At 39.8% G+C, this 26,810-nt stretch overlaps 6 protein-coding genes, 1 long non-coding RNA gene and 1 pseudogene across 7 annotated transcripts in view; 2 read left to right on the top strand and 6 right to left on the bottom strand.

Annotated features, from left to right (window-relative positions):
• Positions 1-669: 669 nt before the first annotated feature.
• Positions 670-1,479, bottom strand: LOC104822960 (cytokinin riboside 5'-monophosphate phosphoribohydrolase LOG8-like). Its single transcript, XM_010554333.2, has 2 exons — positions 1,268-1,479; positions 670-1,181 (listed from the first exon to the last, which is right to left on the bottom strand). The coding sequence occupies exons 1-2, from the start codon at positions 1,477-1,479 to the stop codon at positions 806-808; spliced, it is 588 nt and encodes a 195-aa protein (XP_010552635.1). The 3' UTR covers positions 670-805.
• A 3,669-nt stretch (positions 1,480-5,148) lies between these two features.
• LOC104822959 (RING-H2 finger protein ATL47-like) lies at positions 5,149-6,918 on the bottom strand. The gene is made up of 2 exons (XM_010554332.2): positions 6,775-6,918; positions 5,149-6,677 (listed from the first exon to the last, which is right to left on the bottom strand). The coding sequence occupies exon 2, from the start codon at positions 6,529-6,531 to the stop codon at positions 5,407-5,409; it is 1,125 nt and encodes a 374-aa protein (XP_010552634.1). The 5' UTR covers positions 6,532-6,677; positions 6,775-6,918; the 3' UTR covers positions 5,149-5,406.
• A 2,209-nt stretch (positions 6,919-9,127) lies between these two features.
• On the bottom strand, positions 9,128-10,250 carry LOC109117064. Its single transcript, XR_002024555.1, has 3 exons — positions 10,158-10,250; positions 9,870-10,027; positions 9,128-9,610 (listed from the first exon to the last, which is right to left on the bottom strand). It is a non-coding gene; the product is annotated as an uncharacterized LOC109117064 (long non-coding RNA).
• LOC104823084 (serine/threonine-protein kinase PBS1-like) lies at positions 9,605-12,570 on the top strand. The gene is made up of 7 exons (XM_019203610.1): positions 9,605-9,715; positions 9,877-10,067; positions 10,187-10,385; positions 10,468-10,631; positions 10,726-10,830; positions 11,000-11,082; positions 11,833-12,570. The coding sequence occupies exons 1-7, from the start codon at positions 9,649-9,651 to the stop codon at positions 12,125-12,127; spliced, it is 1,104 nt and encodes a 367-aa protein (XP_019059155.1). The 5' UTR covers positions 9,605-9,648; the 3' UTR covers positions 12,128-12,570.
• On the bottom strand, positions 10,279-14,096 carry LOC104822957. Its single transcript, XM_010554331.1, has 4 exons — positions 13,241-14,096; positions 12,749-13,042; positions 12,577-12,653; positions 10,279-10,366 (listed from the first exon to the last, which is right to left on the bottom strand). The coding sequence occupies exons 1-2, from the start codon at positions 13,915-13,917 to the stop codon at positions 12,772-12,774; spliced, it is 948 nt and encodes a 315-aa protein (XP_010552633.1). The 5' UTR covers positions 13,918-14,096; the 3' UTR covers positions 10,279-10,366; positions 12,577-12,653; positions 12,749-12,771.
• Positions 14,097-14,652: 556 nt separating this feature from the next.
• Positions 14,653-16,072, bottom strand: LOC104823083 (annotated as a pseudogene).
• A 7,318-nt stretch (positions 16,073-23,390) lies between these two features.
• On the top strand, positions 23,391-25,615 carry LOC104823082. Its single transcript, XM_010554507.1, has 5 exons — positions 23,391-24,029; positions 24,207-24,417; positions 24,496-24,894; positions 24,982-25,308; positions 25,434-25,615. Exons 1-5 carry the CDS (start codon positions 23,480-23,482, stop codon positions 25,513-25,515), a joined length of 1,569 nt encoding a protein of 522 aa, XP_010552809.1. The 5' UTR covers positions 23,391-23,479; the 3' UTR covers positions 25,516-25,615.
• Positions 25,616-26,122: 507 nt separating this feature from the next.
• Positions 26,123-26,810, bottom strand: part of LOC104822955 (UDP-glycosyltransferase 74B1-like) — a 2,078-nt gene continuing 1,390 nt past the window's right edge. Inside the window, exon 3 of the mRNA XM_010554329.2 lies at positions 26,123-26,810. This exon is cut by the window's right edge and continues 1 nt beyond it. Within this exon, the coding sequence (XP_010552631.1) occupies positions 26,201-26,810 (610 nt within the window). The 3' untranslated portion in view covers positions 26,123-26,200.

Here is a 26,810-nt window from a genome sequence, read left to right as displayed (position 1 = left end):
GATGGAAAAGAAAGAATCGCATGTTAGGAAAATAATCTTGTTTTTTTTGGACCGACAATAATTTTATTTAAATTCATTGTATTGTTTTGTTTCCGTTTTCTAAAGTCCGAGTCCTATGGCGTTGTGGCAGCCAACTTGGACCAAGCACGTTTACACGTTCATTTGTTTTGCATATTTTTCTGTTTTTTTTTTTCCATTATTTCTATGATTGTATAATTTGGGATGAAGTTTATGAATAGAATTGGGGCCAAAGTTTTTTTTTTTTTTTTAAATGAAAGGGGCCAAAGTTTAGTATTCTCTTTTGTCCTTTCATCTCCTATGATACGAAATATTTTTTTTTTGGGGTTCTGATTAAAACCCAATATTTGTAATGTTTCGATCCATTGGAAATTTCTAACATCGTAGTCTAAGAGAGAAGATAATATTTTATTCCATAAGTTTGATAAGTATTTATATAGAGAGAAAAATAATCTAAAAGACATCAGACAATCTAGAACAAATCCCACAAATCCTCAATCGTTCTATTTATAAGCAAAAAAAAAATAGATATAATATTTATACCACTTAAAAACAAACTAAAATCAAAATTAAAACACAAATAGCATTAAAAAAAATACAAGATTATTTTTGAAGAAAGCATATCAACACAGATTCACGCTGAAATTATATATGTTACATTGATGAAAACCAAAGAAAACCCCTAGACATGATAGATAAGGCAATGGCATTCTTTCCTCGATCGATATCATACACTTGAAGATCTAAATCACAAAATAAAGAAGGAGAAAATATGTATGAATATGGGCTACGTGCTTATGGAATCATGAGCATATCGCTCCATCTTCAGGAGAAGTTCTTTGGCCGTAGGGGCAGTGATAACGATGCCACGAGCACAAGGTTTGATGAAACCTTCTTCGAGAAAGTTGTCGAAGAGTGCGAGCAACTTGTCGTAATACCCATCGACGTTCAAGACGCCGACGGTTTTGTTATGGATGCCGAGCTGAACCCACGTTATCATCTCCAGCAACTCCTCCATCGTTCCGTATCCTCCCGGTAGAGCTATGAACGCTTCCGCTTCACGTTGCATGGATGCTTTACGCTCGTGCATGCCTTCCACCACTCTTTCTTCTCCGACGGTCTCGCCACATATCTCGTTTGGCGTTAGGGCTCTCGGAATCACCCTGAATTTATATATACACAAAACCCTAATCAAATCTTGTTAAAGGAAGGTATGATATAAGGTCTAAATTTGAGAAAAGAAACCCACCCGATGACATTGCATCCACCTTCGTGGACCCTCTTGGATATGAGCCCCATCAACCCTACGCTTCCCCCTCCGTACACCAGCTCTATCTTCCTCTTCACAAATTCATCGCCGAGCTCGATAGCAGCCTCGCTAAACACTTTTCTACGGCCCGAGCTGCTTCCGCAGAATACACATATTCTCCTGAATATGCTTCCCTGTTTTTCTTCCTCCATTGTTAGTATTTTCTCTACAAAAAAAAAATAACACCCAACTATCAATTACCGTTAAATAGAAGAAGTTGAAGTGTACTTTAATTATGACCATATTTTTTTTTGTTTTTTTAATAACTAGGAGGTTTATTGGATCTCTTATCCACTTAATTTTCACGGTCTCACAACAATTAACTACGTCTCTTCTATTCATCTATAAAATCGAACTTAGGACCTTAAATTAACTTTGTCACCTTTTCATTACTGTCCTCTTGTTTCTCTCGTCCTAGTCTCATCTACTACGTAATAGAAAAAATGGTGGAGAATCATTTGGATTTCTCATTATTCAACATAGAGAATTACAATATTTATAGGCAGAAAATAAAATCACAACATATATTATTTAATCAATATAAATATATAGAATATATAAATAAAATCAAATCTAAATATTACGTAATCTTCTCGAATCTTCTCCATATCTCTTAATACGTCTCCTTAAATTCAAGGAGATGAGAAACAACTGTTTGAGGTTGAATTCTCAATAAAATAGCGAGATTTAATAATCGAATATAGGAATTAGTGGATTGTTGGTGGATCTGAAAAGTCCGATGTGACGCAGAAACGTGGTGCACATGCATGATATTTTGGTATAGCCCGACAACAATGTCGGTGGTGCAAAAGGCGCGATGGTTTAGCGGCTATGCCGGAAAAAGAAAATAAATTGCGCAAATGCGCGCGATTAAAACCGGAAAAAGAAGAAGAAATGTGGTGCAAATACACGAATCGACGATCGGAGTTTTCCAATCGAAGGAACTAAACCCGGAGTTTAGAAGAGATCCTTACGATGTTTAGTCGTACAGGTTCTGATACCATAACAGAGAAAAGAGTGGAGAGTCGTTTGGATTTCTCATTATTCAACATAGAAAATTACAATATTTATAGACACAAAACGAAAACATAAAATATCTTATTTAATAAATTTAAATATCTAGAATATAGAAATAAAATAAAATCTAAATATTACGTAATCTTTTCAAATTTTTTCCGTATCTCTTAATACTAAAAGTGCTGAGTATTGGATGTATATTTTGTGTTAGATAGAAAAATAACTGAAAAAAATGAGCAAATCCCTTGATGGAAAACGTAATATCTAATCATTAGATATAGGTTATAAATACGAAAGACATGTAGGTCTGTTTTCATGTCACTACAAGTTCCATGTGCCATGGATTCGCCATTCGGTGGAGCACAACACGACAAATGTGAATATTTAACTTTGTATAAACTAGTGAGTACAAATTAATTAATATTTACACGGGTTAGTTAATTAAAATAAACGAACACAATTATTTTTTTATAACCGAATGTTTAGGACTAAGATGCGGGCGAAACCAGCTATTTGATTTAGAATATACGCTAACTTTTTAAATTTAAAATTCGAATTCGGAACGATAAAACGCTTTGTAGCATGTATCACCCGGTTTAATTATCCATATTTGAGCAACACCCAATACTTGATATTGTATTCGAAAGTTCATGACTTCGAGGTAAAAATATATTTTATAAACAGGTAATTATCAAAACGATAAGAGTTTTCACCACCTCATTCCCCTTATATGTATATATAAACCCTCTACTTTCAATTTTTAACGTCGCGTCGCAAGTACATCTATCTCTATTAAGCTTTTAAATTATTAAAGATGAATAAAACAAATTCACAAAAATACCCGCGCATAGTCCGTGAAATCACCAGATCTTATCAATGGACGACACTTTTCGTGATGCGATTGCAAAGGCGCCGAATGGACTGTTGGGTTATAGTATGGATTAAAGTGGTTGGGATTTTCTATTTCCTAAACATGAATGTCTGAAAGGTAAGCTGTCGAGTTGTCGATTTCTCATTGGTCCGAGCCTTCCGTAATTTCCTTGTGAAAGCGATCTGACTTTTGGTCATTACCCATTGTTCATACACCTTTCTAAAATTGAAAGCATGCGCATTCTAAATTCGGTATTCCTCAGCTTTTTCTAAAAGACATTACAAAAAAACCCATTATTGGTCGAGTAATTTAATTAGACTAATCGTAATGCATGTGATATATATATATATATATATATATGCAGACTAAAATTAGATACATATTGATACGAAAACACCTCTCTAATTCTACATTAGGAGTGTAAATTCCATTACATCATTTTCGTAAAATCTTTTTTATTTTGGTTTTAATTAGGGTGCTGTCTTGGAACTTTTGGTCCACAAGAAAAAAAAAACCTGAACAATTGTGTGTCTACATCAGGATTCACTGTTCATACATGAAACGGGAACGCAAACATCAGAATTAGTATGTAACTCGACTCAAAACAGCTGAATACCAAAACGAAAGAGTGAAATTTATTTGATTTTGGTAAAAAAAAAGATTAAAATGAAAATTTGTTAATTTCGTGCGGTCTAGAGACAAGACCAAACCACATCGGTGAATCTGTAGGGTTTTGTCGTGTAGTGAGAGGTTATCTTTTATGGTATGCGATGGTAGAGAGAGAATCTTATTTTACAGGTTTTCAGGGTAAGAAATGATTGAGAATCATGGGAGGTTCCAAGTTTCCGTTTCATTTTTAATTTTTTTTGGTAATATTGATACAATAGTTTGAACTTGATATATATAGTTTTCCACACGCTAGGTTTTGCTTAGTTTTTCTCCAAAACTATTTATTAGGACTTCGATTCGAATTCGGTTTAGTTCTTTCGATTTTATAAAAATATATATTATTTTATATTTGTTTCGATTCGACTTTTATAAAAAAAAAGTTTGATTTTTTACAAATTTTCGGTTTTCTTTTTTAAAATTCGGTTTGTTTCGATTCGCTTTTAAAAAAATTTAGTTTTTAAAAAAATTATCGTTAATTTTGTAAAATTTCAATTAAAAAATGATACAGAATTTTTCGATTCTGTAGCATCTTGGCTCATTTTGCAAGCATGCCACGTTCAAAAAGACACGTGGGAAGACATTTCACGTATGCATGCATATAGAAAAGACATACATGCATGACACTTGTAACTAATATATTTTGGGCCAATATGTGAAAACCATAGGCTCATTACGGGCTCATCCTATGGGTCCATCATCTAAATGGGCCTACAAAGAGGGAGACCATGCATGCATCATACTATGACAGTGTCCATGGCCATCCTGCTTCAGATCTGTAAGCCAACTCTGTTAGGATCTTTGTGCATGTTGCGCATTTTGATTTTATTATATTCAAATAAGTTCAAGATCACAGTTATGGGATCAGAGTTGTGGAATATGCCATTGATGATTATTTTCTTTCTTTCAACAAATGAATTGTGACCAAATTTTAAGTATGCACTCAAATGCACTTTTTTCTGTAACTCTAATCATGATTCATCATTAATCATACGCCCCACCAAAACATATTCCAGGCGAGAGATTGCCAGAAAACAAAAGCAAATGCATTTCATTACTTTAATCCCCAAAACAATCTACTTTTGTTTAGGGTTCATCCAAGTTCCAGCCAGCATTATTTGATGAATGTTTCACAGATTTTATGTAGGCCTGGACGTCACGTGATCCGCGGGTACCCGGCCTCACGGATACCCGACAAATGGCTAAATGACTTTAACGGGTTTGAGTTCGAGTTTCAGAACGAGATATCCGTATATATCCGTAAATATAAAAAACCAAGCTTATTCAGGTACGAGTGTCTAGTTTACAGCTAGAGATGGGATTCAAAACTGAAACATTGTAGTAGAACTGCAGATCATCTATGACACCAAAGAACAAGCTTATTCCCACAAACAGGTAATCTATCTATCTATCTGTTCAGCTGGAGAGAACAAAGGACTGCGGTCTTATGCTGATAACATGAAAACAGGACAGACAAAAATCAAATCAATGAATAACAGAATTAGCCTTTCGAGCTGTGTACCTTTCATGGACCCTGAAATCTCCTTCCATTGAACGGCAACCCGACAACAGTACCGGATGCAGTAGCAGAAGAAGAACCCAGATGAGAAACTGATGGGTTTGGGAATTTTGATTTCTTGTTTGACCACTGCCATATCTTTGACACTGAGAAGCTCTCGCCTTTACTTCTCATGTTTATCTTCTTCCCCTCAACACTGTCTCCTTCAGCACAACAGTTTGAGTTTTCCCCTTTCACACCTCCATTGGGACACAATGCCACGACCAGATCAGATTCAGCCACTATGTACTGATAAGACCCCATCGAGAAACATCTTCTGTCATCCAAATTGCTATTCAGACACCCACTCGTCTCTCCTTCAGCGTTGGTGCTTCTGAATTTCCCCAGCCTAACTGAAAACACCCTCTTTCCACTGATAATCTCATTCTCTGCCGGTTTCCGACCAGGAGAAACCCCAACTCCCATCGCTCGTCCCGAAACCCCATCTTCTCCTGCGAAAAATCTGAAATTGAAATCTGGGTTCTCAAATTGGTCACCTGGTGCGAGAAGGGTTCCTCTGCAGAGTGGACAGGTTGAGTTAGAGAGCAACCATGTGTCAATACAATCAATGTGGAAAGCGTGGCTACACAACGGGAGCAATCTCAGCTTGTCGTCCTCTGAGAACTCACAGAGGCAGACAGCGCAATCGAACGGCTCTTTCGAACCCATAATCTCCTTGTAGAGGAACACGGGGAGGGCATCGATCACTGCCTGGTCAAGGCCCGAATCATGAAGATGAAACAGATGCTGCAGCTGTCTCTGGAAAGCCCCCGAGTCGTTTTGGTCGGAATCCGGCGCAGAAGATGAAAGACTCGACCTTTTCTTTATGACGAATCTCACGACCAAATGAAGAACACCGCAGACGAAGAAGACAACGGCCAGGAGAACGATGATGAACAGAACAATAGCGCTTGTTCTACCACCAGAAGACGAAGGGGGATTCCGAACATAAACAGGGGGAGGAGCAGAAGAAGAAGAGTACGAGTTTCGGATCAAGTTACTGTTTTTGAGCTGAAATCGAGGAATAATCCGAGGCATGGTTCTCAGGACATGAAGAGCAGAGACACCATCACTTCGCAATCTCAGATTCATTCAAAAGCCGCCATACAAGATAAAAAAAAGGAGCGATATTTTGTGGAACCCAGCAAATCCAATCGCTTTCCAGTCGGGAATGTGGCATGAAAATCAGCACAATTTGCATCTGAGAAACAGATTTGGCACAGCCAGAGCTACCGTTCCTGCTCTTACATGCAAGGGAAAGAAAAAGGAAATTACGCTAGATTAAAAGATTAATCCCATAATTAATTGCTCCAATGGTTGGTTTAGGTCACCTACCTTGTGGATTTTTTACATTTTGTTCGTGGAGCCCAATGCTCATTTCAGGAGCCCCGTGTGCTTCAGCGCAGAGTGCAGCCTGCCGTTTCATGGAAACCCTACTCAAGTTTATGCCTCTCTTCTCTCTCTCTCTCTCTCTCTCTCTCCTGCATGCTTTTTTTTTTTCTGAATGTATTTAAAATTTAATTTTTTAACCGAAATTGTTATAAATATTTGATCTAATTCAGTATACGTCTTAGAAATCTTCTAAATTTTACCTCTGCTACATATTAAGAATATTAATAAAAATGGCTTAACGTAATTTTATATGGACTATAATCTAATCATTATATCAGTTCGGCGGAAGTAAATTAAAAAACAAAAATTACAAGATAGTATGACCATTTATTGAATTGCATATTTTGGATGTGACAATGGCCTGCTATTATCATATATACGTTAAACTACATGTACAATATTTTTCATATTTTAGAATATTGAGGCAAAATTTACAATAATTGTATCAAAATGGTTCTAAGACATATACCTATTTTTTAGAAAGTTTTAAAAAACATTCCAAAAAAAATTACGGGAGACTCTTAATGGGCCTAAAATGTTTTAAAGGCCATATATACAGTCCAATATTTGCAAATCGAATAGGCCCATTGATATACAATCTTACCACGATACTTCTGAATAGGAAAAACGGCATGCTGTTCTCGGGCGGTTTAAAAACGGCAATCACTCTACCATCCTAAAACCAAAGCGACAAACAAGTTTCTAGAAAAGAGAGTGACGTTGTTTGTTTTGTATTTTTCATATGGAATGATATGATACTGCACTTTGACGTTAAAACCAAACCGACGGGCCGACGGTGAGGAGTTTGTAAGCAAACATCACTGTCACAAAGTTAGGAAAGCGAACTAAAAATAAAACTAACCAAAAATAAATTATAATAATGACTTCGCCATAATTCTAAACGCTTTTTTAGTTCTTTTATAAAAGTCGTTAGTACTTAAGTAAAGTTTAATTTGAAAATAGCATTATAATTTATTTTTATTTAAAGCTACTTTTGGTATATGTTTGTCCATTTGCTGATTTGCATGCATCAATAGTCAACCCATCAATTTGATTATTTTTTTTTAAAATAATATTTTTCTATACGAATTTAGCAAAATGTGACTTTTTTATACATATATTTTTAATTTGACAAAAAACTATATTTGAATTCAAAATTTTTCAAACGTCTACATGAATTGTTAAAATTAAAAGTAATTACATATATAATCATCATTTTCGTTAAAAATTTTCGAATTCTGTTAACTAATGCATTGACGTATATGGTAGTTAGAGTAATTACCTAACTAATGCATTTATTAACAGAATCCGAAAATTTTTAACGAAAATGATGATTATATATGTAATTACTGTTAATTTTAACAATTCGTGTAGATATTTGAGAAATTTCGAATTCAAGTGTAGTTTTTTTGTCAAATTAAAAAATACGTGTATAAAAAAGTCATATTTTGCTAAATTCATATAAAAAATATCTTTTTTGTGTTACAATTTTAGATGGTACATGTAACGATTTAAACAAATAATATCGGTCAGACAAAACAATCGGACCACATGGATCCGACAATTTTTTATGTAATGAATACTGTTAAAATGAGGAAACAAATATATTTTTAAGAAGATTATTTAAATTGATTGCAAGTGATTATGGAGATGATTGAGGGAGATTAAAGATACAAAATCAATTAAAAAATGGGATGAATTGTGTCAATTATTTCTTAATATATTTGTTTACATCATATATTCTTTCTTTGCAAATTTTTTTTAATTATTTTGATATTGTTTTCTATAAATACATAACTTGTTTTTATTATAAAATAATAAAAATAAGAGATATAATAATAAACGATTTTATATTTTTTTCTTCCGTATTTTAATTTTTAAGAAATACTAGAGCCTTGCAATAATTTTTTTTTTATATCTAATTCAAAATTAGTAATAACTTAGTGAACCTCACGAAATCTTGCATTATAGACGTCGGTTAAAAAAATAGTAAGATGTATGAGAAAGTTTAATCAATTCTGATCAAAATTTAAAATCAGTTATATATATAATTGAAGCTTGCCCGAGAATATTGTCATCAAATGGATTATACGATTTGGAAAAAAAATCACATAAAGGGGGGAGTTTTCTTTTACAAATGACAAATTATAAATTTCTACATGTAAATATGGCATAGAGGGAAAAAATTGAAGCGAAAAGCGGAAGAAAACCTAATGAAAACGGCATCTCAACGTTCATGTCGCTTTGTACACGCACACCCATAAATGGGAACATACTTGTAAAGCGAACAAGTTCAAACCAGAAAATTGAAACCTTATAATATAACCATAAGAGTTAACCATCAAAATTCAAGTCTTGCTCAAAATTTGAAACAAAAAAAAAAGACATGTAAGTTAAACATCGAAGTATTGTTGTCTCGTTGTCTTTTGCTTCACTTCATGTACATATGATCTTAACAATCTTTCTGCTCGACCATCTTTTTCTGTCTCTACAAACTCCGGTAGTTGAAAGACTGCTGTTGAGTATTTCAGAAATCAAACCTCAAAACTTATTCATACGGATAAGAGACTGGAAACAACTTCCTATAACTCTCACCTTTACCATACAACCTTCTCTGTTTCTTTAGACGAAGTTACGTACCCGTCTACAAAGCTCGGATCTTTCGACATACCCATCTGTCCTAACAGCGATCAGAAGCTTTTCCCGACATACCCTTCTGTCCTGAGTCCGAGAAGCTTCTTCTTTTTTTTCTTTCCAGGCTTTGGATGGTCTCTTGCACCTACAATACATAAAAAGTGTAGGATTTCTATTGCAAAAATGCCATTTCATCTGGTTTCAGCATGGAACAAGAGGCGGAGAAGCAAGTCCTATGACACGGATCTGTGTATGTTTCTTTTCTCCATCCTCTTCACTCGATGGCGTAAAAGTAATGTTCATTCCTGTTTTCTTTTTTCCACTTATATCACTGAAACAAATCAAAATGTCGACCCATTTCCAAAACAAGTCCCTGGTGAAACTGAATTTTCTGTGAAACTAACCTTTCAGGGGTGAATAGACCAGCAGAGTTCTGGAAAATAGAAGACCAAGAGCCCCAGCCAACAAGGAAACGGAAACATGGCTCATCGGTTTTCACCCTCAAGGAAATGGAGGAGGCCACATGTTCCTTCAGTGATGAGAATCTGCTTGGAAAAGGAGGCTTTGGTAGAGTTTACAGGGGTACTCTAAAATCAGGGGAGGTAAGAACTATTTTCTGCTATTGCATCCAAGTCTCATAATGTTGTAAACAATCTAGGAAAGTTAAATTGTGAAAGATGAGTATAACATACAAATTGGTTAATCCTTTTTCCATCTGGAGGTTGTTGCAATCAAGAAAATGGATCTACCACCATTTAAAGAGGCCGAGGGAGAACGTGAGTTCCGTGTGGAAGTGGATATCCTGAGCAGACTCGATCATCTGAATCTGGTCTCGTTAATAGGGTATTGTGCAGATGGAAAGCACCGGTTCCTAGTATATGAATTCATGCAAAATGGAAACCTGCAAGATCACTTGAATGGTTAGTTTTAATGTGTAAGAATGATGATTTATTGGGTCGATTTGTTTGTTTTGGACCAACAAATTGCAAAAACCTATCACAGGGATCGGGAAAGCAAAGATGAGCTGGCCTATACGGCTCAAAATTGCCCTTGGAGCCGCAAAGGGACTCGCTTATCTCCATTCAAGTTCTGCTGTTGGGATTCCTATTGTCCATAGAGATTTCAAATCCACCAATGTTCTACTGGATTCCAACTTTAATCCAAAGGTAACTAATTAAAACAATGATGCATAACACTAAGCTAGAATCTACGCTCAAAAAATATGTCAAAACTCAGACATGATTGTACCCCATTTTGCAGATATCCGACTTCGGACTAGCAAAATTAATGCCAGAAGGGAAGGAGACTTATGTCACTGCAAGAGTTCTAGGAACATTTGGCTACTTTGACCCAGAATACACATCGGTAAAGATTCTTTTACATGACTCTTTACTGTTAAATGAGGAAAAGATGGCAAAGGGTGCAATAGACACAAGTTAGTGATAAAGCAAGGAAAACTCCAATCCAACGTTTCAGAATTGATAAAGCAAGAAAGGTGCTCAGTATAGACAGTTTATACTTTTTGTCATGACAGACAGGTAAACTTACTCTACAGAGTGATGTTTATGCATTTGGAGTTGTACTGCTAGAGCTACTTACCGGCCGAAGAGCGCGTTTGTTACTCGAAATATTTCAGGAGGATCAGTGACTTAAGCGGACCGGAATCAGCATTTCCACCACTACAAAACATGACGAAGCTAAAGATACTGTGAGTGAGACTTGGAAGATGTATACACTTACTTGGCGAGTTGACATAATTCGGTAACGAGATTTTCTTTTTCGGTTTCACTTACCATTCTCTGGATCGACTTTTTCAGGATTCTTAGGAACACTAAGCTAGAATCTACGCTCAAAAAATATGTCAAAACTCAGACATGATTGTACCCCATTTTGCAGATATCCGACTTCGGACTAGCAAAATTAATGCCAGAAGGGAAGGAGACTTATGTCACTGCAAGAGTTCTAGGAACATTTGGCTACTTTGACCCAGAATACACATCGGTAAAGATTCTTTTACATGACTCTTTACTGTTAAATGAGGAAAAGATGGCAAAGGGTGCAATAGACACAAGTTAGTGATAAAGCAAGGAAAACTCCAATCCAACGTTTCAGAATTGATAAAGCAAGAAAGGTGCTCAGTATAGACAGTTTATACTTTTTGTCATGACAGACAGGTAAACTTACTCTACAGAGTGATGTTTATGCATTTGGAGTTGTACTGCTAGAGCTACTTACCGGCCGAAGAGCGCGTTTGTTACTCGAAATATTTCAGGAGGATCAGTGACTTAAGCGGACCGGAATCAGCATTTCCACCACTACAAAACATGACGAAGCTAAAGATACTGTGAGTACCTCAAAGTTCAACAGATCAAGAAGTAACTACCGGAATAAACTAATTCTTTTTTTCTATATGTATCAGGTTAGGAATATACTGAATGACCGGAAGAAACTGAGGAAGGTTATAGATCCAGAACTACCACGGAATTCATACAACATGGAAGCTGTAGCTATGTTTGCTGACCTAGCATCTCGCTGCATTCGTATTGAAAGCAGTGAGCGACCCTCGATGATGGATTGTATAAAGGAATTGCAACTAGCAATTATCTGCTCAAACTCTAAGAGTGGTTTGGGTGGGACGATTCCTACATTCAGACGGCACTAGAAAAAGCAAAGTTCTTCACATACATTGATATGGATCGTATCTTTTTCCAACATGATAGCTTAAACATACAAGTTCAATAAATATGAACAGGGCAATCTTAATTATAAAAAAAGAGACATTTGATTGGCTGCCAGCTGTTAAACTTTATCAAACGGATTTATATTTGAATGTATAAAATAGTGATGTATGAGTCAAACAACACAGTTCATTCTATGGTTTTTGCTGTATTTCTTCAAAGATTGTTTTGCTTGAAGAGAAGTGTGTATACAAATTTGATGTATTTCAGACAATGGAACCCTTCCCTCTGTTCTTTTGTTCTATTCTACTCCTTCAAGATTCAATCAGAAATATACGAATAAGCAAGAGAATCGCAACCAATAAAATTGGAGCAGAAAACAAAAGCTAAAGCTTCCATTTAAACTATGGTTTGGTGAAGATCAGAAGCATACCTGTACAGAGATCAGCTCCACCATGGACTTAGCAAGTTGAAAAGCTCAAATAGAGGTTTAAGGTTACGTTTTCGATCCTACAGAATGCAACACAACGTGTTTTACGTTACGATTAGCATCGTCCATTTTCAGCCCCAGTTCATGAAAAGCACACCCAATATTTGATCATTACCCAATTTTTATACAAATGCTGGATCAAGACAGCTCACTATCAGCAGCCACCATTTGTACTGATTCTGAGGTGTCCATGCACAGAGGAAGCTTCTTGCACATCAAATGCTTACGCCTCTGTAACGTCAAGAGGACCAAAATATTATCTGTCTTAACAACCTCGTATCCTGCTTTCCTGTACATATGGAAAGGAGCCAAGTCGATCATCCTGCAATGCAAGTAGACATCTTTTGAAGAACTCATCTGAGATATCAGCTCCTCGCTCGCCTTCAAAAGATGCCAACCAATTCCCCTCCTAAAGAATCATCACACAAACACAATTAGCTTTCGTTCTACAGAAAAAGATCAAACTTTCGTATGGAGACCAAACATGTCCGCCGGACCGACGGTGTAAACTACTGTACAGCAATCAACAGCTTGAAACTATACGCCTCCCCAGCATAATTTAACGATTGTAAACTATCAAAATGTTTAGGGGGAAGGAAGGACGCACCTTCTAAGAGGCTTTTTCACAGTCATGTTGCAGACGTAAGGTGAATCCTTGGGAGGAATCGGTGAGGGAGGCGAAGCGTTAGCTCCTCTTCTGTCGAAACAAACCTCCACGGTCCCAGCCAGCTCCTCCGCCTCTCCTCCTCCGTCTCCATCGCCGCAAGCGTCGGGTTTCCTCCTATAGAACCCAACAAGCGTGACTGCGTGGGGCATCACGCCTCTCCTCTCAGTCAGATACTGCTTCACCAGGAACCGCAACACAGACTCGTATCCAGAAGGAAACAGCATCGAATCGGAGAAGGACTCCGCCAGAAGATTCACCGTCGGGTCCATCTCCTCCGGTCTCATGACACGAACCCACATCGAACCGGATTCCAGCTCCTGAAAATACGCAAAACCCTCGAGCGTTTTCAGTTTCTCGAGCTCCTCGTTGCTCAGAAACCTCCCCGTACGAAACGAATCCTCGAGAAACGTGTAGCTTTCGGTTTCTGTGGCAGTTGGAGAAGAAGGAGGCGAAGGATGCGAGGAAGATAAAAAGGCGACTTTGAGATTGGAACGGTGAGATTTGCAGGAAAATAACAAAGGGTTTCTGGGAAAGGAAGACGAGAGACCAAATGACGGAGCTTGATTCGTTTTCTGAGGGTCAACGGAGAGAACCGAGGGGAAACATACGGCCGCCATGGACACAGAATGCTCAGAATTTAGTCTTTGTTGTGGGATGCTCCGAAATGGATAAAATAACTGAAAACCGATAATATCCAAATTCCAAACGATGCACTTGCCATTCAGAACCCTCTAGACCGTCTGGAGGGTTTGAAAGCGCCAATTATAACGCGAATTTCCAGAATCTCTTACAGAAAATTTTAACAAAGGACTCTGGCCTTGAATATAGGGGGAGCTTTATTTTAAATTTAACAAACGCACCTCCTTCTGCGGTATTCTCGTTGATATTTTGTGTATACGCATTTAGATCATTATGTAAATAGTTGGGCCGGCTGGATATACAGCTGGCAAAAGGGAATATTTCTTTTTTTTTTCTGGTTCTGAAAAAATATGTTAAGATTCCTTTGTTCAAGAAAATCTTGTAACAAAGACAAGATTGTCTCTTTCTTTTTCATCAGACACAACAGATCCGTACGTTTTATGTGGTTCATCATTCTCATCCCCAAAGACAACCCAACAAAGATGCACATCATCCTCATTGCCTCACCATCACTATATATTATAAAAGAAACACATTTTTGTCATTAAACAATCAGTCTTAATAAGAATAATACATTTGTGATTATTTTTCCTCCGGCCATGCATTTGAATTTTGATCTAAAACTAATAAAAACTGTTTACCTTTTTTTTCTTTCTATATGGGATTATGAACATGATTACATAAAAGTACGATGACTTCCGCAATCATGGTCATCAAGACATGATCATGTTCTTCACCGAATCTTCCCTCCATCGCCGCCGCAGGACCTCCAGCAAGATCTCATTCCACGTGTCAACGGGACCAGGCAAACACCAGTGGAGACAATCATTATGAACTCTCTCCGGCACTCCGTTCCTGAACGGAAACTCGTACATGTACGGTCCCGGATGTCCGTCCGGCCTCAATATCGACAGCCCCGTCACGTCCAACGCCTCCGCGTTTGCGTTTGCGTTTGCGTCTGCGTTTGCCGACGCCACTTCTTCTATCTCTATCTTTCTCATATCCGCGTCCATTCCTTCTAGAACCTTCCCCTCGTAAGGCTCCGTCATGTTGCACGCGCCGAGGCTATCCCAAGGCCGACCCTCGAAATATGATGGAGAGAACGTCGTCAATATCACGTCGCGGCCGCGATCTCCGGCCACGGCCTTCAGCGTCGTTCTTATGGCCTTTCGGAACACTTGGAAAAACCCTATTTCTGTACAGTTACTTGCAGAGCAAGAATGGCAGCCCAAAACAGAGCCAGACTCGAAATACATGGCCGGGTGGAGAAACCAGTGTCCTACGGATAACACAACCGTATCGATCTGTTCCAAATCCTTGGCCCAGTTTTTGTCCACACGGTCCAGATAAAGGACGTTGTGGTCTAACCCAGACTCGGCCGATTTCTCCTTACCCGCGGCCAGAAACGGCGACCAGTAAACAGAGATGGTGACGTTATGGGATTCGAAACGCCATTTTCGGAACTTGTTGTCTTCTCCGTTTCTGTAGATGAGATTGGGAACAGAGAAGGTAGAGAGCATACAGAGCAGGGACTCGAGCTGGTTTCTGGCCATCGAGTCCCCGACAAAAGCCAAGTATCTGTCTCTCAGAAGATCGAGGAATCGGGTCGGGTCGAACCTCGGGATGTCGCATCGGTTCGGTTTCTATCTCCAGTAAAGATATCCAGAATCAGTTCGGCCATGGCGCGTGGACGCAGTTCTGACCATCCTTGATTGTTCCACACGTCGTGCCGAGGTAGAGTGGACCCGTCTCGTCCTTGACCCATTTGCCATCTGTGTAATCGCATAAAGGGTCGTTGTTTTGTCCGACAGATTCTCGAGTTTCTTCTTCTGTCGACAAATTTGAAACCAAACAGAGTGTTTTATGCGCAAGTTTCCATCTTCGAGTTTCAGTCTTTTGAATCAAAGAAACAAGATACCAATGTTCATTTGTTTGTTTTGTTTTTTTACCTGGGGAAGAAGAAGAGTAGCTGCTGATCACGGTGTGAGCAGAATCTTCGAGAGGAATTCCATCAATGGCGGAAAATGGATAGTAAAACCAGAAGCGAAACAGAGCAATGAGTAGAATCGCTAAGATCGTATAAACCGCGAGCTTCTTCTTGTTCAGACAATTCGGATGTTCTTTGAATCCCATTTCAGGCAAGAAAAAAACTTGTTTTTCTCCCTTTCTTGGTCCTGTCGTTCTTCTCTAACGAGAACATGTCACGTCCACTTGGTCTTTTTCTTTGTCATGTCTCTGGAGAAGATGGTAGTAGTGGTTTGATCCAATGTCTTCATAATATATTCTATAATATATTTTTTAAGATTATTTTCTTAATTTTGAGTCTGGGACCTTATTGTGTTGAATATGTATTTCAACTCCTGATTTTATTTTTCATTTGGGATATCAGTAAGATGTTTTTATGTGTCTGAATGTGTCACAATTAGCACAAAGTTTGCACAAGTTGATGCCATACCTATACAACATATATACAGATGAATGCATATACCTTGCACAAGTATTGGTTTTATTGTATGGATGAGGGTTCCATCGGAAAATTCCGATATTAATTGGTAAAAAAAACACATACTATTAGAGGATTCTCCAATAACAACTGTTATGAGGAATGAATAACGTAGAGAGAGAAAGTTCTCTGCCTTCTCTCTAACTTTACCAAAAATCCCTAGCCACCGTAAAAGACATCTCCAAATCAGAAAACGGTCTTGCACCATGGCTCCTAGGCTAAGATCATCTTCAGCTCCACCTTCGCCCGGAGTCCTTGGCCCTCCGCCGCGACAACTTCTTCTCCATCGTGCCTCCACTACCTCCTCTTCACCTTCTTTTCCGCTACAGCAGACAAACCAATATCTGTCTGGAAACCCTAATCCATGTGAGGGGGAAGCGCGGTCACACCGTCACTCCCACTCGCCTGTACGTAGAAGCCAATCTCTCTCTCCTCTCCTTCCTTCCACAGAGAGTAAAAAAACAACACAAGGGGAACAACGCGTGACTCCAACTGTTGAACCAGTAACTAAGACCGCTCCTCAACCTTCCGAGGTAAGCGGGAAGCAGCGAGTTGCTCCATCACGTGGACCTTCTACATGGAGCAAGCGCTTATTCCCAGACAAACGCTCCCTGAAGCGTGTTGGAACTCCAGGCACACATGTATCGGGCATTCCTTTAATCACAATCCCAGAGGAGTCCATCTCTCAGGCCGTAGATGAGTGGAAAGATTTCTTGATTGCCCAGTTTTACGGTTTGCCTCCTCCAATGGGACGTATTATCGGAGTTGTTAATGGTCTGTGGTCTCGTGGAGGGAATAGAATTCGAGTCCAAGACATTGGCAATGGAACATACTTATTCAAAGTCCAGAACGAGAACACCAGGAACCTTATCCTTGCTCGACAATTCTGGTATATCGGACAATGTCCGATGTTTGTCACAACATGGAATCCTTACCATAACCCGGACAAGCCTCCTATGCGTTCGGTGTCAACATGGGTATCCCTTCGGAATCTGCCTCAGAGGTTGTATAATTCTGACAGTATCAGTCGTATTGCCACGGGTATCGGTAATCCGATTTATCTAGATCATGCCACCGCCGAGAAGGATAATGTCTCTGTTGCGAGAGTCTATATTGATGTCCTGCTTCGGTACCCCTTACCTAGTCGCCTCGCAGTGAATCTACCAGATGGCACGGAGCACACTGTGACAGTCTCTTACGTCTGGATACCGCCACAATGCAGCACATGTGGACAGGTCGGGCACAACGCAAAACATTGTCCCAATAAGCAGCCATCTATTGACACGACGATGTATGGATCTTCTGATTACACTCTCCCTAACCCAACGATTGATCATTCTACTGTCAAGGGGAGTGTAGAGGCAGAGAAGCTGACCAGTCAAGTGACCAGTCTGAAGTTGCCTAGTGACATCTCTACCCAACCAGGTAGCTCTCTGGCTCACACTGTGGAAGGAACATCCAGGCCCGATCCCGACAATGCTGCCACACAGCCAATCTCTCCAGTAGAGATGCCACTGATAATTGAGCCATCTGGTTCAGCTACCAAAACTAATCAGATTGAGACTATTCCAGCAGCAAGTACAGTTAAGCAACAGGAACAACACCCCATGCAACCAGCCAATCTGACCGCTGGAAAGGAAAGAGATTCAGTGTCACATAAAATAAATAGTTCAGGCACTGGGAAAGGAAAATCGAGAAGGCGTGGCCGCAAGGCCACGAAGAACAACTAAATCAAAGCGGAACCCATGTTTTTTGCGTGGAATACACGGGGCCTAAATGGTCGGCATAAACAGAATTTTGTACGCAAGTGGATTTTGGAAAGTACGTTGCGAATTGGAGGGCTTCTTGAGACTCACATTCGAGAAACAAACAAGTATAGAATAATAGCAGCTATTCCACCAAGCTGGAAATTCTACTGCAACTATGAGCATGATGACTCGGGGAGAATCTGGCTCGTCTTGGACCCATCAACTATGGTAACAATCTACAATGAAACGCAGCAGACAATCACTTTTGGGGTTCTGTATCCAGAGGGGAACACGTCTTTTACGGCAACACTGGTTTATGCACACAACCAAGCACAAGACAGAAGATATCTTTGGCAGGAGTTAACTACACTCGCGGGATATCAGCCAGTCAGGAATTCACCTTGGATCATCCTAGGAGATTTCAATCAAATACTGCAGCCGATGGAGCGTTCTGACTACCCAGCGAACTTGTCACTTGGACAAGGCATGACAGATTTTGAGGCTTGTATAACACAGTCTGAGATATTCGATATCCCATACAAGGGATTTCACTTCACTTGGTGTAATAAGAGTAGCAGTCACCCGCTTGCTGTGAAATTGGACCGAGCAATGGGAAATGATTCATGGCAAGAGGCATTTCCCGATGCTTATGCTGAATTTGTTGCACCAGGCCCATCTGACCATTCGCCTATTATTCTGCATATGCCATCAATAGTGACAAAGGTATGCAGACCTTTCAAGTTCTTTCATCATGTTAGTCTTCATCCTAACTTCCTGCAGGTCATTCGTGACTGTTGGAATGTCTCTGAATGGGAAGGTTCAAGGCAGTTCGGAATTTGCAAAACCTTGAAAGCTTTGAAAGGACCGCTGAGAGCAATGAACAAGAACAATTTCAGTGGGATTACGCAGAGGGTAAAAGGGCTTACAGAGGAACTAAAGCTTATCCAGCAAAGGCTATTTGAAAACCCTTCCCCCGAACATGTGGCAGAAGAGCAAACCATAAGAGCAAAGTGGGTTATGTTGGTGGCAGCTGAGGAATCCTTCTTCAGGCAGAAATCACGACTGAATTGGTTGGCAATGGGCGACAAAAATACCAGGTTTTTTCATAAGGTTGTCAAGGGAAGGACGACAAAGAATCATATTTATTTCTTAGAGGATCAGGATGGTCAGAGGCTACAATCCCCTACAGATATCAAGCGACATGCCGAGGCCTTCTTTACCAGATTAATTGGCACCCGTGACAACAATGTAGAGGTTCCATCAGTTGAATGGTTGAGACAACTCATGCCCTATTCCTGCTCGCCAGAAGATGTTGCTGAACTAATCAGAATACCAAGTGCAGATGACATTAAACAAGCTCTCTTTGGGATGGCAGACAATAAGGCTCCAGGGCCGGATGGTTACCCAAAGGAATTCTTCGTGAAGACTTGGGAACTCACAGGTAACGACCTAATTGGTGCAGTGCAGGAGTTCTTCCGAACAGGAATACTATTGGGACAACTCAATTCAACGATAATATCACTTGTTCCGAAGAAACCGGGAGCGGTTGCACTAGCTGATTACCGCCCGATCAGTTGTTGTAACACAATATACAAGCTAATATCAGTCCTATTAGCCAGGAAGCTTAAGCTCATCTTGCAAGGAATTATTTCCCCTAACCAAGGTGCGTTCCTCAAAGGTAGATTGATGGTGGAGAATATCTTGCTGGCAACTGAACTTGTCAGAGACTACAATAGGCCGAGTTCAACGAAGAAGGCAATGTTAAAACTAGACTTACGGAAAGCTTTTGACACATTAAGTTGGGAATTTGTTGAAAGGATATTGAAAGCATTAAATCTGCCAAGCAACTTTGTGAGATGGATTACGACCTGCATGCAGACTCCTAAATTCTCTATTTCAGTGAATGGCGAATTAGCGGGCTTCTTCAAGGGTAGGCGCGGACTTAGACAAGGGGATCCAATTTCCCCCTATCTATTCATACTGTCTATGGAGGTATTATCAAGAATGATTGATCGAGGGGCTTCAGAACAAAGGATAAGGCTGCATCATAAATGCAAAACTCCAACCATAACCCACCTCACTTTCGCGGATGACGTTATGGTCTTTACACACGGAGATCTCCACTCGCTGCTTGAAGTAAAGGAGATTCTCGCAAATTTCAGCAAATATTCAGGCCTACACTTGAACTTGGGGAAAACAGAGATTTTTCTTGGCGGGATGACTGACATTGAAGCATCAACTTTGAGCACTGCCATTGGGATTCAGAGAGGCTCCTTGCCAGTTAGATACTTGGGGGTCCCCTTGAGCCATTCTAGACTTGGAAAAACCGATTATCAACCCTTGTTGGACAGAATTAAAGCGAAGCTAAATTCCTGGACCACTAAGCAACTCTCGTATGCTGGAAGAGTCCAACTAGTTAGCTCCGTCATCTACGGATTGATCAATGCTTGGGCTATGGTTTTTTTACTGCCAAAATTCTTTCTTAAGCAAGTTGACAGCTTATGTTCTGGGTTTTTGTGGTCTGGAAATTCCTCGAGTCAAAGAGCCCATCGTATCTCTTGGATACAAGTCTGCCAACCGCGCAAGGAAGGGGGGCTGGGGCTCCGGACCGTTGCTGATTACAATCTGATTTTTCGTTTGAAGCTCATATGGATTTTGTTTGCAAAAGCAGGTTCAATATGGGTTGCTTGGATACGTTCAAACATCTTCAAGTCAAAAGGTTTTTGGAACACTACTCCTTCGCCTAGTTTCTCATGGAATCTGCGAAAACTGTTAGGACTAAAGGAAAAGGCAATTACATTTATGAGATATCGGCTTGGAAATGGGAAGACGGCATTATTTTGGCATGATCCTTGGACAACACTGGGACCGTTGATAAGATTTGTTGGTGAAGCGGGACCACGCAGCCTTAGACTACCTTCACTCTCGACAGTTAGCGAAGCAGTACGCGACAGTGCCTGGACCTTACCGGCTGTTCGATCGGACATACTACAAGAGGTTCTTACCCACTTGTCTACCATAGTGCCGCCATCAGAGAATGGAACCGAAGACCAAGCCTTGTGGAAGTATGCAGAGGATGATTATAGGAGCTCATTTAGCACAGCCAGGACCTGGAATTTCATTAGAAACCCACATGAGACGGTTCCTTGGCATTCCACCGTATGGTTTAAGCAAAGCACTCCCAGGATGGCGATATTTATGTGGCAGGTGATGCATGTCAGACTTCCGACGAAGGACCGACTGATGCGTTGGGGAGTAGCTTCCGTCATGACTTGTGGATTGTGTGATGCAGAAGATGAGTCACATAATCACTTATTCTTCGAATGCCGCTACAGCGCTGCAGTATGGAGTTATTATGCATGTCTTTGTTGGCCGAACCCACCGATTAACACGCTACAATGCTCAGAATGGATCAACAACCCGGCGAATGATGTTAACCACAATAGGAAGCAGATTGCCAAGATTCTTTTGCAGGTGACAGCTTACACCTTGTGGAAGGAGAGAAACAACCGAATATTCCGAAGCCAGCGGAAATCGATGGAGTACACGAGGTGGAAGGTGGATCGTATCATGCGGACAAAGCTGCTCTCTCTTACGAGGAAGTCGAATGATGATGGAGTATATATGCTCTCAGATTGGTATTTTCTTACAATGAATATTCGCAACTAAGAACAATTGAATGATGTCTTTTGAGGAATTATTTTGACCACTTCTTCATTCTTATGACTGGTTGTAATTTTTTGGGTATATAATATAAATCACATTCAACCCAAAAAAAAAAACAACTGTTATGAAATTATTGAAAAATATGGTTTTGTTGTTTTATTATTATGTTTGTGCGGTGGGAGCAGCAAGTCTTGAGATTACGGAAATACCCTAAGGTGGGATGGGATACATGAGAGCTTTTCATTCAAAATGGCGGGGCATAATTGTCATTTGTGATGGCTAATCAATAATCAATTTTTTGTGCCCCCGTGTCATTGTGTGCTGTGCCATGCCACGCTAACCCCTCAGAATGGGAATAATATCCAAAATACCCTCCATTTGCTAAAACTACTTCTACACCTACCCTTGTGACCATGTGACCAATGTGATCGAAATATAGTATGGTCACATTTTGATCTCATTGTTCATAACGTTAAATTTATGATGTTTTAATCAAATGATTAGTAAGATATACAAGGTATGAACATAATGAATTAGTGTGATCACCATAAATTTAACGTTATAATCGATAAAAATCAAAATGTGATCATACTATATTTCGGTCACATTGGTCACATGGTCACAAGGGTAGGTGTAGAAGTAGTTTTAGCAAATGGAGGGTATTTTGGATAATGCCCCCTCAGAATGCGACACGTAAGCCATTTGGACCAACCCGTTTTGGCATTTTTATTCAAGCATCACTGTGCCACTAACCGTTGTTTTCTATATAATAATCCCTATAAAAGTTTCTAACTCTTCATCAATAACGTGACCATGGGTTTAGACGTGTCTACCTAATCGTAGAAAATAAGAAATAAATTTAAAAAGTAATTATTAATTCTAAGATAGTAACCATCGATGGACAAAAGCACCATAAATTTAAATACATATAACCTATAAATCAGCCTAACAGATGAAAAATAATAAAATAGAACATATAAATCGGATATATGCATACACGTTTAATTTTTTGAATAAGAAAGCAGATAGTCAGAAAAGCTTTTATAGAATTAATAATTACTTTTTAACTATAATAAAAAATAAATAAATTTATACTGTAAAACTTAAATCGTTTATAAAACTTAAAGCTCCACAAACTATAATAAATTTGTGAATCCAATATAGTGTAATCATCCATACACAATATATATTTGTTGAAAAAGGTTGAATGCATACTGAGTTGGCGAAAGAAAAAAAATACATATTTAATTTCTTTATTACGTCATATAGACAGTTTTTTCCTAATAAATTTCTTTGTTTCACGGCAATTACGGAAAAAAAACTGTCTATATGACGTAATAAAGAGGCCCCCGATGTTCGTAAACAAAATGTAAGCAGCTAATAAATGGGCTTTGCATGGGTCGCCAATCGGCCCATCAGTTAATAAATTCAAAAGGTGAAAGGAATGGGGCGTTACCTAGGCCCAGACTGATGTGATTGCGAACTACACGTTTGAACATTTTTCCTTTATTTTAATACCTTCCAGCATCAACTACTTCGATTGGGCTCACAATCGAAAACGAGCTCTCTTTGTTTGCGCTTCTTCAGAGAGACGAAGGTGGAGAAGAGGATAAAGAGTCAAGCATGAGTGGGATTTCTCTCTGCAATTCCATTTCGATCCGTTCCTGCTCTTCTCATCCTCTTTCTTGCTCTCAGAAATTGCGCTTTTTCGCATCTGTATGCTCCGCGACCTCTACGTGTACCTCCCTTGTCCCTCGTTCCCGACAGACCCTTTTGAAGGCTCAAGCACTTGTCGAGAAAAGGGATGATGGGTTTCGATCTTTCGTCGTAAAGAACCGGAGAGATGGGCGCGGCGGTCTGATGGAGTCGAATGGCTTCGGCGAGGTTGTAGAAGGTGGCGAAGATGAGGAGGAGGACGAGGATTGGGATAGTTACGATGTTGCCGGGGACGGAGAAGACGATGAAGGGGTGCTTCTGCCATTGGAGAAGATGAAGAAGTGGTTGGAGAGCAAGCCTCGCGGATTTGGAGAAGGGAAAGTGTATGATACTTCCGTTGAAGATAAGCTGCTCGACGAAATTGAGCAAAGCTGGAAGGCTCAAGCTGCTAATATCAACAAGCTCAAGAACGAGCCTATAAAGGCACAGCCTAAGCGCGGCAACAAGAACACCAAAGGTTAGCCCTTTTCTCGACTTTTCCTGTGCAATTCTGGATTTTGTGCAGCATTTGCTGAGACGTCGTGAAAGTGTCATCCTTTGGTTGTTACCGGATTTTGTTTTTTGATTCCTGTTCTAATGCCTGAGTGATGATTAAGCTGGAATCTGATTTAGATGTTACATTGTATTTCTTGAGAAGGAGATGAGGATGTTGAAACTGGGATTCGCGTGTGTGTGTCCAATCTTCCAAAGAAGAAGAACGTTCACAAAGATCTTAAGTCTGCTTTCAAAGGGGTTTCTGGTATCTTAGACATAATCCCATCTGTATCTGGAAATAAGAAGACTAGAGATCCTGTCTGCAAGGGGTTTGCCTTTGTCGATTTCAGAACTGATACTGATGCTGTCAGGTATTAGACTGTTGGTAATGTACCTTTGTTTGTTCACTGATTTTTTTCCCTTGAGTAAAAAATTCCCGCCTTTTCCAGGTTTGTCGATCTTTTCTCCGGACAGAGAATATTGTTTGGCAAGGTTCAGAAGCAAATAAAATGTACGGTTTTGAATTCTTCTTCAAGCACATCAGGCTCTGATCAAGAATCCTCAGAAGATGAGCAAGAACTTCCGGACACCGACTTGGAAGAAGCAGTATCAAATTCTGATTTTGTAGTGGAAGATGCATTCTTGGATACAACACAGGTTGAATCTGATGAGTCTGGTTATTCGACCAGGGATCTAGAAGACACAAAAACTGAAGATGCTAGACAGAATCTTGTCTATAGCAGCCGAGCAACTCCTAAAGAACCGAGGCATGATCCGGAGATTCACTTGAAGTCCCCAGAACAAACGGATGAGATCCCAGCTAGGGAAAATGGGATTATGAACATGATTACATAAAAGTACGATGACTTCCGCAATCATGGTCATCAAGACATGATCATGTTCTTCACCGAATCTTCCCTCCATCGCCGCCGCAGGACCTCCAGCAAGATCTCATTCCAAACCGTAGCAGAGGCAAAGCTGGATGATCAGCTTGATGTGGAAGATATGGAAGAGAATCCCGAAGCTGCAGGACAACCGAAAAGTTTACCAGATTCTTCTTCAGAAGAAGGACTAACCAGAATCAGGCAGTTGGAGCGGAAGCTTCTCTCCAAAGGAAAACTGTGGAACGGAGCCGACTCTGATGAGACAGAAGAACATAAACAAGATAAAGATGGAAAAAAGAAGAGGGCTAAAAAGAAGGTTCTTGCTAAAGGGCAAGCGAAGAAGGTCAAGAAGTTGGAAATTCCGGGATCTTCAAAGAGGTAAAGTTGCAGAAATTTTTGTTAAACATGTCCCTGTCACTATAATACTTGGTAACTAATACCACTGATGAAGACATTTAACTACAGTTAGATAATCTCTTCGCTGTATTTTCTTGGTGGTTCAGGTTAAGGGTGAAGGAGAAGGCTGTCCTGACAGGCGTTCTATCCAAGTATGCCGCCAAAGCTTCAACCTCCAATGGCGAATGATATATGATCCAACATCCCACATGAAAACCAAAATCTTTTTCTTTGTAGTACGTTTTCTCCTTTGAATATATTTCTATCTTTTTTCTGGTGATGTAATGTATCATTGTGCTCAGGTCCAGGGGTAAAATTGACATTTGAGAACACAATTGGATTCATTATGTAAAAAATACGGATGAGGGTGAGAACCAAAATTATTGCGTTGGGTGATTCACCAAAGCAAGTTAGCGACCAAATCTTTAATTAAGCTAAAATAATTAATTTCTAAAAGTATTTTGTGGGGTCCACCAGAAGGCAGTGCCCCTCCAAAAATAGGCGTATGCCACTTAGCGCGGCGAGCACACGGTATTCTTTAGTAAAAGGCGAAAGAATAGTTCGCTTTGTGCTCACCGCATGGCTCCGTAGTTTGAGAAGCTGGAGTGAGACGTCATTTTATAATAGAGTTTCTGGTAGCTGCCCCTACGTCTTTTCCGATGTGGGACTTTTGCAACAAATTTCCCTTTTGTAACGTGTAAACCAAAACCCCAATTCTTTCTTCAGTGTGATCTTTCTCTTCAAATGCTCAAGGCGGCAATCGGCACTAAATGAAATTTTCGTTGGAGAAACAGAATTTAGAACCAATTTCACTTCTTAAAAACCCACTCAACTCATTTTCTTTTTCAACCATATAAAAATGATTGAATAAATATCAAGCAGAAGCTAAAGACTGTATGAATAGTTCGATACACTTGTCAGAGCTTCCACCCTCGTTAATGGCTTCCTTGGCCAACTCTCTCCATTTCCTCGCGTTCTCCCTAATCTCTCTGCTCCTCTCTCCCTCAGCCACTTCTCTCAAACATCTCGCGATCTCCTCACCACTCACTATCCCTTCGCTTTCCTTTGCCCATATCCCAATTTTCCAGATCTCCTCCACGAGTTTCGCGTCGCAGAATTGATCGCTCCATTGCGGCAAACCCACCATGGGAACCCCAAGGCTCAGCCCCTCGAGCGTCGAGTTCCATCCGCAGTGCGTCAGAAAGCAACCCACTGCTCCATGACCCAGAACCTCGAGCTGGTTGCACCACGGCACCATCAAAGCTCTGTCTTTTATCGATTCTAACAACTCCTTTGGAAGCTTCGCGATCTGGGCATCTTTGATCACCCATAGGAAGTACAGTCCACTTTTTTCTAACCCTAATGCTATTTCCTCCATTTGCTTTTCTGAGATCAGAGCCATGGAACCGAACGAGACGAATGCCACGGACCTCGCAGGCTTTGTCTCGAGCCATTCCATGCATTCTGTGGACAGTGGCTTCCAT

Source organism: Tarenaya hassleriana, unplaced genomic scaffold (assembly GCF_000463585.1).
Source record: "Tarenaya hassleriana unplaced genomic scaffold, ASM46358v1 Cleome39, whole genome shotgun sequence".
NCBI lineage: Eukaryota > Viridiplantae > Streptophyta > Magnoliopsida > Brassicales > Cleomaceae > Tarenaya > Tarenaya hassleriana.
The sequence above is the reverse complement of the archived record's forward strand: the minus strand, read 5'-3'. Positions and strand labels throughout refer to the sequence as shown.

Excerpts from the sequence above, each read along its gene's own strand:
- LOC104822960 (XM_010554333.2), bottom strand. The coding sequence starts at position 1,479 with ATGGAGGAAGAAAAACAGGGAAGCATATTCAGGAGAATATGTGTATTC. Across the intron at positions 1,182-1,267 it reads GGTGGATGCAATGTCATCGG|GGTGATTCCGAGAGCCCTAA; the intron begins GTGGGTTTCTTT and ends ATATAAATTCAG.
- LOC104822959 (XM_010554332.2), bottom strand. The coding sequence starts at position 6,531 with ATGAATCTGAGATTGCGAAGTGATGGTGTCTCTGCTCTTCATGTCCTG.
- LOC104823084 (XM_019203610.1), top strand. The coding sequence starts at position 9,649 with ATGCCATTTCATCTGGTTTCAGCATGGAACAAGAGGCGGAGAAGCAAG. Across the intron at positions 10,068-10,186 it reads GTACTCTAAAATCAGGGGAG|GTTGTTGCAATCAAGAAAAT; the intron begins GTAAGAACTATT and ends TTCCATCTGGAG. Across the intron at positions 10,632-10,725 it reads ATTCCAACTTTAATCCAAAG|ATATCCGACTTCGGACTAGC; the intron begins GTAACTAATTAA and ends CCCATTTTGCAG.
- LOC104822957 (XM_010554331.1), bottom strand. The coding sequence starts at position 13,917 with ATGGCGGCCGTATGTTTCCCCTCGGTTCTCTCCGTTGACCCTCAGAAA. Across the intron at positions 13,043-13,240 it reads GTGAAAAAGCCTCTTAGAAG|GAGGGGAATTGGTTGGCATC; the intron begins GTGCGTCCTTCC and ends ATGATTCTTTAG.
- LOC104823082 (XM_010554507.1), top strand. The coding sequence starts at position 23,480 with ATGAGTGGGATTTCTCTCTGCAATTCCATTTCGATCCGTTCCTGCTCT. Across the intron at positions 24,418-24,495 it reads ACTGATACTGATGCTGTCAG|GTTTGTCGATCTTTTCTCCG; the intron begins GTATTAGACTGT and ends CGCCTTTTCCAG. Across the intron at positions 24,895-24,981 it reads AATGGGATTATGAACATGAT|GACCTCCAGCAAGATCTCAT; the intron begins TACATAAAAGTA and ends TCGCCGCCGCAG.